The sequence below is a fragment of the Cupressus sempervirens genome, chromosome 10, assembly GCF_028749045.1.
Source record: "Cupressus sempervirens isolate cs-2001-9-10 chromosome 10, ASM2874904v1, whole genome shotgun sequence".
Lineage (NCBI taxonomy): Eukaryota > Viridiplantae > Streptophyta > Pinopsida > Cupressales > Cupressaceae > Cupressus > Cupressus sempervirens.
Window position 1 is genome coordinate 453,475,794 of NC_143127.1, and position 13,769 is coordinate 453,489,562.

Genomic DNA, 13,769 nt, shown 5'->3' on the forward strand with positions numbered 1-13,769 from the left:
AACTCCCAAAATGCTTGTTAGTAAGAGTTTTTCTTCTCTAACTACAAGGGCTTGATTTTTGGTAACTTTTGCATCATTTCTTTGTTTTTACCTTCTTGTTAGTAGTTTTTTAATTTTGCTTTTCCCTCAGGTTTATAGCCTTGGAATTTCGCTCGACTCGAGCTAACTTCTACCTCAAACGGAGTTGTTTAGCTCAAATTATAAAGGGAAAGATGGGGTTTTTCAGGGCAACATGTCTCGTAAATATATCTTTCAAAACAAGGTTCTTTTATTGGCAATTGCATGAAATAAAATTATTTTTAACATCTAAAGTGGATCTTGACATCCATTTTTTAAATTTCAGCTCATTCTGATAGTTTATAATGTTTTAAATGAAAAAGGCCTTTTCTAGTCTATTTTCATGTTACTTTATTGAAAACTATGGTTATTTATTAATATTAATTACATGAGACACTCTAAATGCATAAAGGTGGGGCTTTTATCACACTTTGCATATCAACACGCAAATCACCTTTTAAAAACCACTGCCAATTAAATGTCCTAAATACATATAGGTCAGTTTTTTATATGCAAAAACACAACTTCATATCACTTAAATGCATATAAGTGGGGAATTTGAACCCAAAAGCACATGATTTTTACTTAAGTTGTGATTTAAATGCATAATAGTGGGGAATATGAACCCAAAAGCATGTTTTTTTTTTTTTTTAATTACATGTGATTTTGTATCTCAAAAAAACTCATCTATGTATATGAGCAATGTTAGTATGCTAATAGAAACCAAATTTAAATAAAGCTTCTACAAATTAAACAAAATTCACAAACTTCAAGATAGACTAAGATGAGCTCTCAATTGAGAATATGAGCCATTAATGGACTCTCTCAATAAAAAGCTCTCTTGTTGAGTGGGTTTGTCTAAATAGATAGGATGTATGCTCAAGCTTATGCTTCAAAAAAGGCTTCAAATGGAGTTGGAATTTGGGTGTGAGTGTATGGTTTTGATGTAAAATGGCTTCTCAAAATGGCATTATGACTTTACTTCATGGATTTTGTTATTTTGCAAAAGGGAAGGATCCAATTTATAGGCAAGAGGCTTGAGGGATTGAGGGCTAAGATGCAAGGATGGGAAAAAGCTTATGGAGGGCTCAGATTGCATGAGAGGAGAGCACATGGATTGTGCTTCCTTATAGCCAATCAAGGAGTGACACATGTCACATGGTGAGAGGATGGAAGAAAGGGGAAGGATGAGTCAACAAAGGAGGCTCAAGGGATAAAATCTTCATAAAGACCCTCATAATGACTTGTAAGAGCAATAAAAGGGCTTGTAAGAGTCATTTATGACCTAGTGGATTTCATAAAGTTTTACGGTTGAGATATTTTGAGGGTGATGAGAGCAATTTCGACTTGGACTTGATTAGGAAGGTTTTAAGTTTGCTTAGGCTTGTGCAAATGATTAGAGGATGGATTAGGATGGTTTAGGATTAGCTTAGGGATAGGCAAGTGGATGGCATTTAATGAGGGTGGGTGAAGGAAGAGATATTTGTTAACTTTGACTTGGGTTAGTAAGTCTTAACCCATGTTTAGGGAATGTGACAAGGTTAGGAAGGGATTAGGATTAGGTTTAAAGACATCTTCTAGAAGAGTCTAGACTTTGGATGAGGATAAAGACTTTCTAGAATAGTCTAGAATTTCCTAAGATGAGGATGAAGACTTTCTAAAAGAGTCTAGAACTTCTTAGGATGAGGATAAATTAGATTTTTAAGAAATAAATAAAGTTTTATTTATTTCAAGGGTTTGGGTTGAGGAGATATTTATTAAAACTTTTTTAATAAACATGAGGATTAATATTTAATCTTAATTAAATATTTTGAGTTGGGATTAGGGGTAGGAAATGATGGGATTAGCCTTTAATCAAAATTAAAGAAGGATTAGAAGATTTTGGAAGAGGTTATTGGTCATAAGGAAATTGACCAAGTTTTGGGCAAAAAATAATTTTTTTATTTATTTTAGGATTTTTGGTCAATTTATTAATTAAATAATTAATAAATAAGAAAATAATGTTTAAATAAAATTTAAACATTTTTGGGAGGGATTCCTTAATTAAATATTTTTTATTAAGATAAAGGGATTTAATGGCATAAAAATTAATTAATTAATTAATTAATTAATAAATGATGATGTCATCAGGACTTTTTCAGAAAATAAAAATACTTTATTTTCTAAAGGTTTTTAGGTGTCTACAATCTATACTTCTTCAATAGAGGCATTTGGACATTTAAAAGCATATGTGTAATGTCCCCATCTTTTTAGCCTCTTAGAGTTCTTAGCCTTTACATTCTCCAAAGGCTAAGTGGAGAAATAAGGAGAAATTGTCTAAATTAATTTCTTATAAAGTCATTAAATAACTTACAATTAAAAGGTGACTTTATATTTAATTAATTTAATTAAAAGTCACTAAAGTTAAATAAATAAATAAAAAAAATCTTCTAGGAGGAATTAAATATTATTTTATTTCTATCATTACTAAAGATTTCGGCATATGTATCATTCAGTGACAGATTTCTTCTTGCCCAAGAAAGACTCCTAGCGCTTTACCTGTCTCTGTTCTTTGTTGCTATTTCTTAGTTGTATTTATTTTTGTTCGGGCACCTTTGTGTGCTCCTGCTGTTGTCAGCCTCACTATTGTAATCCTTTCAGTCCCATAGACTTTTTTTTGGTCTTTTATTGGACATTAAAATCATTATCTTATCTTATCTAGAAGAAGGTACATCTATTAGAGGAAAAGAATGAATAGGGAGGGCAGCCTCATTGTTGATCATCGAATGTGTTGCCATCTACTCTACCAGATGACCTGTGGAGCCAATGGTTCTTGGAGTTGCTACATTGATCGTTGGGAACAAACACTCACATTGATTTGCATAACTGATGTGGTGAAATATCTTCTGAAGGGTTGCAGTTGTTGGAGAAGACAAATCAGTATTTTCATTGTGCCAAATTTGTGGCCTAGGGCCAAATTGAAGGAATAAGTCGAATGTTGCTATGGTAACTTTGCTACAGTAACACTACTACAATACACCTTGTTGAGTTTTTATGACTCTCTCAGGTCATGGAATATGATATATATATATAATTTCAAGGTTTTTTCATTTTGCCGACTTGTTGTCAAGTTGTAGCCGAGTTATGAAACAAGTTGGCCTTGTCAAGACTGAGACTGAGACTCAGAACTCTAGTTTTGTTGGAGTTGCTACATTGATCATTGGGAACAAACACTCACATTGATTTGCATAACTGAGGTGGTGAAATATCTTCTAAAGGGTTGCAATTGTTGGAGAAGACAAAACAATCTTTTCATTGTGCCAAATTTGTGGCCTAGGGCCAAATTGAAGGAATAAGTCGGATGTTGCTATGGTAACTTTGCTATATAACGCTACTACAACACAACTTTTTGAGTTTTTATGACTCTCTCAAGTCATGGAATATGATATATATATATATATATATATATAATTTCAAGGTTTTTTTCATTGTGCCAACTTGTTGTCGAGTTGTAGCCGAGTTATGAAACAAGTTAGCCTTGTTGAGACTGAGACTAAGACTCAGAACTCTAGTTTTGACCCATCTAGCAATTTGAATTTTTTTTCCTTGAAATCACGTGTACTTGTTTTTTTGGGCGATCTTTCAAAAATAGTGGGCTTTGCATGATTTTTCCCAAAAATTGTAGTTTTTCAATGGTTAGCTTGCCAAATGTTTCCACAGAAAGATGTTTTTGATATTTTTTCCACAAAATCATTGTCACATCGAGGGATTGAAGATTTTTCCACAAAATAGTGGTGCTGGAAATTGTTTTTTGGATAGATGAAATCATGGTGCTGGCTAGCAGCAGCTTTTGACAACTGTTGGAAAAAAAACGTATGGGTTTTTTGCCAATTTTTTACTTTTATCAGAAAAATTGAAGTTTTTTGAGAATTTCATCTTAGTTTCCATGTCTCTAGATAGCAAGAGGGATGGCTTTATTACCCAACATCAAATTTGTAGGCACTCAGTGGTCCAAATGTAAGAACTATAGCAACCAAAAGTAGAGGAAACTCACTTCTTTTTAGTACAATGCCTTGATCAGCTTGTTTTTGGCAAAACTCCTCATCCCACGGTTGTCGATAAAGACCATGACAAGTTTGACAAGCATAATCAAGAGGAGATAATGCTACTTAAGTTATCTATCAAGGCTATCCTCCATTCTGTAGTTGGGGCTATCCTACTCCACCAAGCTTTCCTCCCAATTCACCATCGGAATTTAAGCGATCTATGTCTTGACTGAGTGACCATGTAGGATTCTTTCACAACAATTATAGAAAGGGCAGTATTTGCCTAGAAGAGATATGATGGTCGATCATTATGAAAACAGTTTGGCATGGTGTTTAAGATAGTTTCTCCCCACCCACCCCCCCCCCCCCCAACCCACCTGCCCAAGACCATAGTTTAAAAACTCGGTATCGGCAATATCTCGGCCAACCCAAAAATTTTGAAAAATTCGGAATCGGCAAAAACTCGACGAAAAAAATTGGCAATAAATCAGCACTTTTATCGAACATTTGAAAATATTAAATTTCTTAAAATATTCTAAAATCTATTATAAATCTATTTAAATCTATTATAAATCTACTAATATATTTTCTGGCCTCCGAATGGAAGAATCCTTTGTGAATCACAATAATTTTATAATTTGACCCGACTGAAATCACAAACCATTCAAATTTTCTAGCCCCTGATTGAAATCACAAATAATTTGTGAATCTGAAGATTGCGGAATGGAAGAGTGTTGTTTCAACACATTGAAATGGCGGAATCCGACTCGTAATAAGGAAGTCATTGGCGGCAAGTAGAAAGAAGGCGGTTTTAATAAAGTTAAAAAAACCCTAAACGATGGACAACTTTTCAACTATTTTTTGGGCGACTTTTTCATTTCAACGCATTTTTTTTCCATTTTTATTGCCATGGTCTTTTGCATTATTTTGGCACCGAAATTTACTGCGTTTTATTCGGCTGCAGGAGGGTTTCGCGAGATATCGCGATATCTACAGTTTTTTGGCAATATTTTGAACTGTACCCAGGACTATATTCTATACTTTTATCTGAGGTTCAGTCATGCCAAGATCTGATATTTTATGGCTGAGCCCTGCCAAGAGATAGAGAGGGATGGGCCAATGTTCAGAGGTGAACACCAACCCTTCCCGCCCTAACGAATTGGTGGGACAGGAGAGGAAAAATGTCGTGCTCAGCTGTTTTGAGGCATGAAGCTTTACCTGCGATCTGCCACTGATCCATCAAGTCTTTAAGCATCGAGATATATCTATCACCATACCTATTATAGCTAGATATAACCAGGCACTCAAGCATCAATAAAGTCTTAAGAATTAAACTTATCAAAGCTATTCATTTCTTTATTACTGAGCATGTACTTTAGCCAAAATCAAGACCTTTTGAAATGCAATTTGCAATGCAATACTTAAATTTTTTATAATTTCATTTTAGTTTCTGTGTTACCAGATCCATGGCTTATGCAACCAGATCCAACTCAGATGAGAACCAGATTAGAGATCCCATTCCATGCAGCAAAGAACCTCAAATATTGATAGTAAATTTTATATATTATTACAGTTTACTAATATTTCATATTTATATAGACTACAAGTAATATTATATATTATTTAAAAACTATTAAATTGATATTATTATTATATTATATTTCATTCAATTACTATTTTTAAATTTTGTCAGGGAATAAATATCTTTATATATAAAAATTGCTTACAATTCCTACTTCTTTGGTGCACACATACACACACTCTTTTTGTAAAGACAACAAAATGTTTCCAACCCCCAAAAAACATTTGCCACATTCACAAACCAAATCTGCAAACTTGAACCAAGATCCAATTCAAAATGGGCAACATACTAATTTCTGTGTTTTTTTTAAATGTCCCTGTTGTCCATGGCTGTCTCTAAGATGATCAATGGGGATCACTGACATCCCCCACCATCCTTGGGAATTCCCAAATGACCCAGTTTGATTTCCAAGATTTTTCACAACCAGCAATGAGTATCAAGGATGCCCTGGGGGCATTTCCACCAGATCCTAACATGCTTAAAATGTGGTGGATATGAGGATGGCATGAAAGCCTTAGGAATGATGCAGAGACTACAGTACTTTAGCAACTGAAGAATATGATTTGGGCAGCTCCTATGTAATAACCCCAATAGGTTATAACTTCTTCAAACACCAAAAATCTTTATACTTCAATTGTTTGACATTTCGTCAAACACTTTGCAAGCAAGCTTTGATACCACTGTAATAACCCCAATAGGTTATAACTTCTTCAAACACCAAAAATCTTTATACTTCAGTTGTTTGACATTTCGTCAAACACTTTGCAAACAAGCTCTGATACCACTATAATAACCCTCCTCAAATCTGCCCTCAAAAATGCTAATGAAAGCTCAAGGAATTTCATCAAACAATTCACATGCAAGGGACGTATGACTGATATAGTATTTCAGCTGGCTTCAAATGACTTTTTCTTCAATTTGCATCAATGGGAATCTTGTGCTAAAAGACTACAATGGACTACACAATGACCTAACATGAGTGTGCTACTAATTTTGACAATATTCAGTGCATATATATGATCTAAGCATGAGAAATGAACACCTACAGCCAACTGGCATTTTTACAAACAGTTGGTATGCAAACTAACTAGCTGATAAATAATGATATTAAATTGCTTAAATGACACCAGCAACTATTATCTTCTTAATTGCAAAGAAAATTACAATGCTCATGAAATATGGCCAAGACTTTGGCATTTACATGGATTACAAAATGATAATGTTGGTATAATGCACACTTACAGCTGAAAGCTTATAACACCCTAAAAAGCAATACTAACAAAAGAACCTGGTTGTAGATGGCTGTAATAATTTCCTTCAATGCTGCCCCTTCTGCTTTGCTTTTCCGATTTTCTTTTTCGATTGCTTTTTCGAATCCGCTTTTTGAACTGCTTTTACGGATTGCTTTTTCGGCCTGCTTTTTCGGTTCCGCTTTTTCGGGCTGCTTTTTCGTATCTTCTTTTTCGGACTGTTACAATGTTGAATCTCAAGACCATATCTTTCAATGGCGTCAAGATTTCCAGCTTGAAGGGATTTCGTCCTTCAAACTATTGAGACATAATCTCCAAAAAATTTTCCAATTTTTTGATATTTCCAAGCATACTAAAAAGAAGCTCTTTCCTTTCTTTTATAGTGTTCTCACAAGAGCTCAATCCTTCGTTTTCTCAATGTGGGATAAAACATCACTCCCTTTATGTAACTTATGTCTCCAATGTGTTATAAAATAAAAGGGACTCTTTTAATTTAAATATTTCCCACAAACTATAGTCTATGCATTAATAAATTTAAATATTTAAATTTAACTTTATAAAATAGCTTTATCAATGCATAACAAATCTTATCAATGATAAACAAGTCTTCTTGCCGATTTTAAACAATTACCATCGACATACCGCTGCCATTGGATGTCCGACCATATCCAAGATGACTTACTATAAATAGTAAGTATGCCCAAAGTTGCCTCAAAACCCCTCAAAAAGACCTGCAACTGAAACTATCTAGGCCAAATGGCCTCTAAGCCCCTTTAATGTCCTAGTTAGCCTATGGGACCGTGGGAAAATAGGCTAACGACAACATCATGCTATGAATGCTAAAAAGGGGACATTACATCCTGCTTGCTTTTACCAGCTTGCATCAGCCCTCTGAGATATATGTAGATGAATCAAATTATAGCTAGGAATTTTTAACTACACGTGTAGTCTAATTACATTCTACTCAAATTCACATTCTCAAGAAAAACAGATCTACAACACATATAATATGGAACTTTGGATGGATACAAGAGCTCAAACAATTGAGTCACTACATCTCTAGTAAGAAAACAACTCTGCACACTCTTAAAGACTAAAATTTCTCAAACAAATTTCCAGTTACACAACTTTTTGACATTAAGACATATAATGATAGTAAAATAGATTTACTTTAGAATGGAACAAAGGATATGTACATCTTTCAGCCTCAAAGCTTTTGATGATAAATGAACTAGAAGGCATTTCAACATGGCACCAGCCTGACCAAAATATGAATGCTAAAACAATATCAATTAGCAAATATTTTTTTCCCATTAAAAGATAAATACCTTTTACTATAGTGTTCTGTTGCACACATGTCAATCTCTGAAAATTCATCAATCCACACCATTTCATCATTTGCTTGGGCCAAAATCAGCTTACCCATTGCGATACAATCAGTGCTGGATGTTAATATCTCTTTGTATAGATCTAAATTGCTTTCATTACTCAAATTATCCCCCATTATAGAGAGACCTTGTTGCACAAGCGTTGAAGCAATTTCCATACGCTCATCAGAGCATGAAGATGGCACATGATCGTCATGCGGAAAGAAGTCCTGTTAAACATGCAATGGCTTAGAAATATTCTGCAACAAACTGTCAATAACACAGAATATTCCTTGTAATTAAAAAGGAAAAAGTAACGAGTTCCCTTAAAGTCTTCTCATGTAGAGAAAGGAAACATTGTGTAAAAATAAAATTAGATCACAAAAAAACTGTTGGAAATTTTACTTACGTTCTGATCAAGTGTGCATGAACTTATCAATAGATCACTAGATGAAATAAGATCTGTCAATTTCGTTGCTAAATTGATAGCTGTCAATGCATCCTTGTACTGCAGATCTAACAGTAACTTGAAATCTTCATGAGAATCAAGCATCTTAAGCCATGTTTGTTGAACTGGATTTTCAGGTTCCAACTTTTCTTGTTTATTTTTCTCAGCATGAATGATATTAAAATCTACTCTACTACATTCATCCATCAGTGGAAGCATTTCATATATGGCTGTAACACCTTTTCTACTATGGAGCCTCTCAATATTATTTGACTCTACATGTTTAACTGAGTTTTTCAAACTTCCAATCCCTGTACATTTGTCTAAATCCAGCTTCTTATCACAAGCATCTTCTTTAGGTTTCAGACGATCTACATCAAAATATGCATCACCTGTATGTGAAGGTGTGAAATCATTATTTCCCACAATATCTATAGATTTTTCACAATGTACTGATCTCTCCACAAGTTCTACACTTTTTATAATGTTATCTTCTGTATTTGATAGCATCTTCTCTACTTTGTTCGGGCACTCCAACTTCTGAAGCTCTGACAAGACCCCAAGAGGACTGCAGATATCTGAGAAAGAATTCTCCACACATTTGACTGATTTGACATGACATTCATTGTCATTATCCGCAACAGTCTCCGGAACAACTGAAGATTCTGGAAGACAGGAATTATCCATTAACAAGCTTGATTCAACATAAACTGTATCCTGTATTTTCTTTAACCTTCTGAATACAGTACGAGAAGGTTCTGTTTGTTCTGTTACTCCTCTATAAACTGGCAAGCTTTCAGAATCAGGGCCTGAAATTGTCATATCATCAGGCTCAGTCATCAAGTCAACTGGAACCTCTTTGCATGTGTTTGAAAGCTGAGTTTCGGATATAGCGGTGGTAGTTTCATGACAGTCAGTATCTTCTGAGTGAGAAGTCACTACTGTACGTCTGTGTCTCAGAGACCGAACTGATGACTGAGTCACCTTTGATATTACATCTATCTCATTCTCAAAATCTCTGAATATCTGCATGCTTTCATCATCAGATGAAAGCCTTCTCAACATGGCCGCTTTTTTCTCAGCTTCATTCATTTTCTTTTGCATTTTTTTATACTGAGCAGCAAGTGCATCTTTAGCAGCACGTTCTTCAGCAAACTTTATTTCATTTAAACATGTTTGTTTTTGCACCTCATCCAATGCTTTTGAGATATCAAAGTTTATTCTCTCTGATAATTTGCAAGGAAAACCCCATGGCATCATCTTCGGCATTATGTGATGTTCCACATCTAGTTCAAGTGGGATTGCACTATACACACGAGATACTTTCCCATCCAAACCTGCTCGAAACATCTTGCAGTCAACTCAAGAAACATCATAAACAAGTGCACACATATTTCCAACTATACATAAAGTGTCATTGGAATAAAATAGATTACTAAAATTATCAATAATCCTGAGTGTAGATTGAAAGCTGACACTGTAAGGAGCTAATGAGGCACCTTTTCCAGACTTTCTCTTCCCTTGGCACCAAAATTGTAACACCATCATACATTTCCTCAAATCTCTACAACAACATCTCACGACATGCTCAACAAGACTAGGAGATATGAAAATGCCCTCTGCAATGCAAATCTAAAAGACAAACAAAAAATGAGCGCAAAAGAAGACAATGCTTTCTTCAGAACATGGGCTCAAAAAAGAGCACACTGGAAAATAGCAAGCATAGATTGACGGAAGAGAATGATATAACAATGAGAAATAGATGGGAACGCTGAGCAGTTTGGTTACATACCATGAAAATATGGCAAACCAATTCTTCAAGGGAAGGGAGATCAAGTTGTATAGCCAATCGGTCTAAGAGTCGTGGCAAACAAGGATCCCGTCCTATGAATTCAAATAGGAAATGAATATGTATTGATCTAACAGAAATCAGATTAATTGTATTAAATCTAGAGAATATGTCCAGGAACATTAAATGAAATAAACACAACGCCTATAAATGACGGTGTGTGAAGAAACCTACTATTGCTTGTCAATACTATAGGCCGTTTTGCTGTTTCAGCAATCTGGAGTAAAGCTCCCATAAATCCTCGGTCTTCATCAAAGACCATATCCACATCCTCAAATAAGATTAATGCCTTGCTTCTACCCTGGGTCCAACGTTTTTCATCCAAACCATAAATTTGTTTGCCCTTCTCAGAAATTTGACAGTCTTTACCACTAGGAACTATTGCTACATGCTTTTCTTTGTTCATCTTGTCTTGTGCATTCCCCTTCTGCTTTGTTTCTTTTCCAGAAAAAGATTTCTCAGGCAGAATCTTATGATCGTCCATCCCCAAAATGTCCTCAACTGCCCTGAAAATTTACAACCATTTCTTTAAAATTTACACATTTGTATGAACTCAAATTATATTACTTATCAATATTAAGTTATTAATAAATGACCAAATTTGATAAATGGCACTTGAAAGCATATGCTGTTACAATAGGATGATTAGATAGAAAGAAGTATGTGAAAATGCCATGATTAGAGTAGAAAATTGGCAAGTGAATCCCAAAGGATACACAGACTTTAAAAGTATGGTACAAATTTCTAAAGATACATTGTCTACTTTAATATCTTAAAATATAAATCCTTGCATGAAATTGACATTTTTAACAGGAAGAAAGCCCTTATACATAGGAGTATCTCAATACAAAATGCAAGAATAACAAATGTCCTACATCAGAATTCAATCATAAGGACTTGAGTACAATCAAGCGAATCGGGGAAGATGTTAAATAAATTGAAAACTTACCTGGGTCCACTAATAACCAAGAACTCCTAGTGGAACCTTAGATGGATGAATGAAGCCAAGTGATTGCATAGCATCCCCAAAGGAGAGCTATCTATCTCAACAAAAGGATGATACTAAGAGAGCTTATCAATTCCACTCTCCAGAATGATAAGTAAGCCAATCAAAGGAAATCTTTAATTTGAAATGTGCAATTTCTGAAGTCTCGTTCTGGTGTATCTTAGCAGACCGCTGCCTGACAGATCCATTACTATTTCTGACATACATGCCCACAAATGTATTTAGAAGCTGAATCTAGGAAGGGATAAGGCCAGTAAAGAACTTCCGGTTGGAACCTCCATCAAACGAATTTCTCTCATTCATCAATATGCTTGCTAAGATTGCCACACTTCTATACTTGTTGAATTTAAATTATGTTATCCAGGTACACTTATATGGAATTTTTTTAGATGCCCTTATATTCCTTTTTTTCGAAGAAAACAACAGCATGAGCAACAGCAAAGAGTAATGAATATGAAACCATGGCCATGGAACAAAAAAGAGTTTCAAGTAGGGGGTTCATCGAAGAGTAGCAGCAGCCTTGGTAAAGTCAAACAACCACATAATCTGTTTTAAATTTTTAATATCCTTCTATCTTCTTAAAGCTTGCGCAAAGGACCCATTCAAAACCTCCAAACCCTTTTTGCAATTTGTAACCAACTTTAGACAAAGACAAAAGGAAAAATTAGAGGGGAAGTAGAGTTTGGTTGTTTCATTTGTACAACAAAGAATTCAGAAAGGGATATACAAGAGAATATAGTATCCTTTTGGGAATATCAAGACAAGGAGAAAGTTTGTCCCCAGATAACAAATAAGAAAGCTTAGGTAAATTGATTGTTTAGAGTCGTGTAGTTCACTCCTATTTCCTTAGAGCTGTTGATTATTTATGGAAGTGAAGGAAGAAACTTCAGAATTCAGGTTTTGAAGGAAGCCATAGAGAAGATTAAGGCCTCAAATGTTGTAAAAGTGGTAAATGATTGAGCACATGTATGTAAACTAGCTGGGATGATATTGGCAGGTGCTTATTGTTAGCATTTTAGGTTCAGTATTGTCATCGATGTCAACATGTTGAATGCATTACCTGACATAGGGATGTATGAGAATTGTGTTTAGTATAGAGAGTTGTGTTACGAAATGTTGAGGTATGCAGGAAAGAGTATCTGAAGTCTGATATGCAAGAAAGAGTATCTAAAGTCTAATATGGTAGAGATAGTATATGAAGTTTAATATGTAGGAAAAAGTATTTGAAGTTTGATATGCAGGAAAGAGTATCTGAAGTACTCACATGATGGCTAATCGTGATAACAAGTATGTATGAGTGTATCTGGTAGATGGAAGTATGGTAAGCTGGAATATGTGGGAAAGAGCATTTAAAGAATGGTTGGCAGTTGTCCACATTAGATTTTGGGGGCTTGCAGTTTTCGTGTTGTAATGTATGGTCAATAACTATCATATTTTCAAGTCCAAAGAAGTTCAGACATAGAAGTTGTGTTTTGCTGACAATAAGATTGGCTGCCAGAAATAATCAGGACTGATTTGGTGAAAACCCCGCATTGGCATTTCAGGTTGTGCAATCTGGTGGACATGTTCCTAATGCCTTTGCAATGTGTCAGTTATCTTATGATGGTTTGCTCCACAAGTGCAGATATGTTGTTCTGCGTGCAAAATTATTTTATATGTTGGTCCCTGGCCAACTCGCCTGATTACAATGAATTGATTCCTGTCTTATTAGTCTGGATATGCTTTGGAGGAAGAGTTAGGGGATTTAAGTAGGTCCTGCCATGGCGTGTTGTGTTTTGCATGGTATCATGTGCATTGGGGAGTGTTTTTGGGTTGACCTATTTATGTGCTTTAATGCCTTTCTACACATTTCATTTGGGTCTGATTATAGAGGTGATTGCAATGCTTGTGCTTAGATAAGGACATTTAGCGGGGGTGTGTTATTATGTATTTAGGCCCCCTTCTCCAAGGGAGGCTATTGTTTCAAATGCTCAAGGTAGCCAACTTTGTGTGATTGGATGAATTAAGCAATGAGTGTGCAAAGATCAAATTGGATGTGCAGTGATTGAATTGGGATCGAATGTTAAGTCAACGTAATGCAAATGTGACAAAGCAAAAGTCAAAGAAGTGAGAGCTTGATGGGATTGTTGTAACATATGATTAGGAGAATATATGTCTTTTCATTTAATCTTTTCCTTGTCTCTAT

At 35.0% G+C, this 13,769-nt stretch overlaps 1 protein-coding gene across 5 annotated transcripts in view; it reads right to left on the reverse strand.

The window, feature by feature from the left end:
- LOC149534651 (P-loop containing nucleoside triphosphate hydrolases superfamily protein) overlaps positions 1-13,769 on the reverse strand; it is a 119,788-nt gene that overhangs the window by 22,406 nt on the left and 83,613 nt on the right. For 4 of the 5 annotated variants that reach the window (XR_016356646.1, XR_016356645.1, XM_089802941.1 and 1 more), the window contains exons 13-17: positions 10,753-11,084; positions 10,522-10,613; positions 10,229-10,361; positions 8,691-10,066; positions 8,243-8,511 (exon numbers count right to left, since the gene is read on the reverse strand). Coding sequence is in view for 2 of the 5 variants with exons in the window: in XM_089802941.1 (XP_089659067.1) it covers positions 8,243-8,511; positions 8,691-10,066; positions 10,229-10,361; positions 10,522-10,613; positions 10,753-11,084 (2,202 nt within the window). In the remaining 3 variants the exon portion in view is untranslated. The remainder of the gene's footprint in view (positions 1-8,242; positions 8,512-8,690; positions 10,067-10,228; positions 10,362-10,521; positions 10,614-10,752; positions 11,085-13,769) is intronic. The other variant, XR_016356647.1, reaches the window with a different exon arrangement.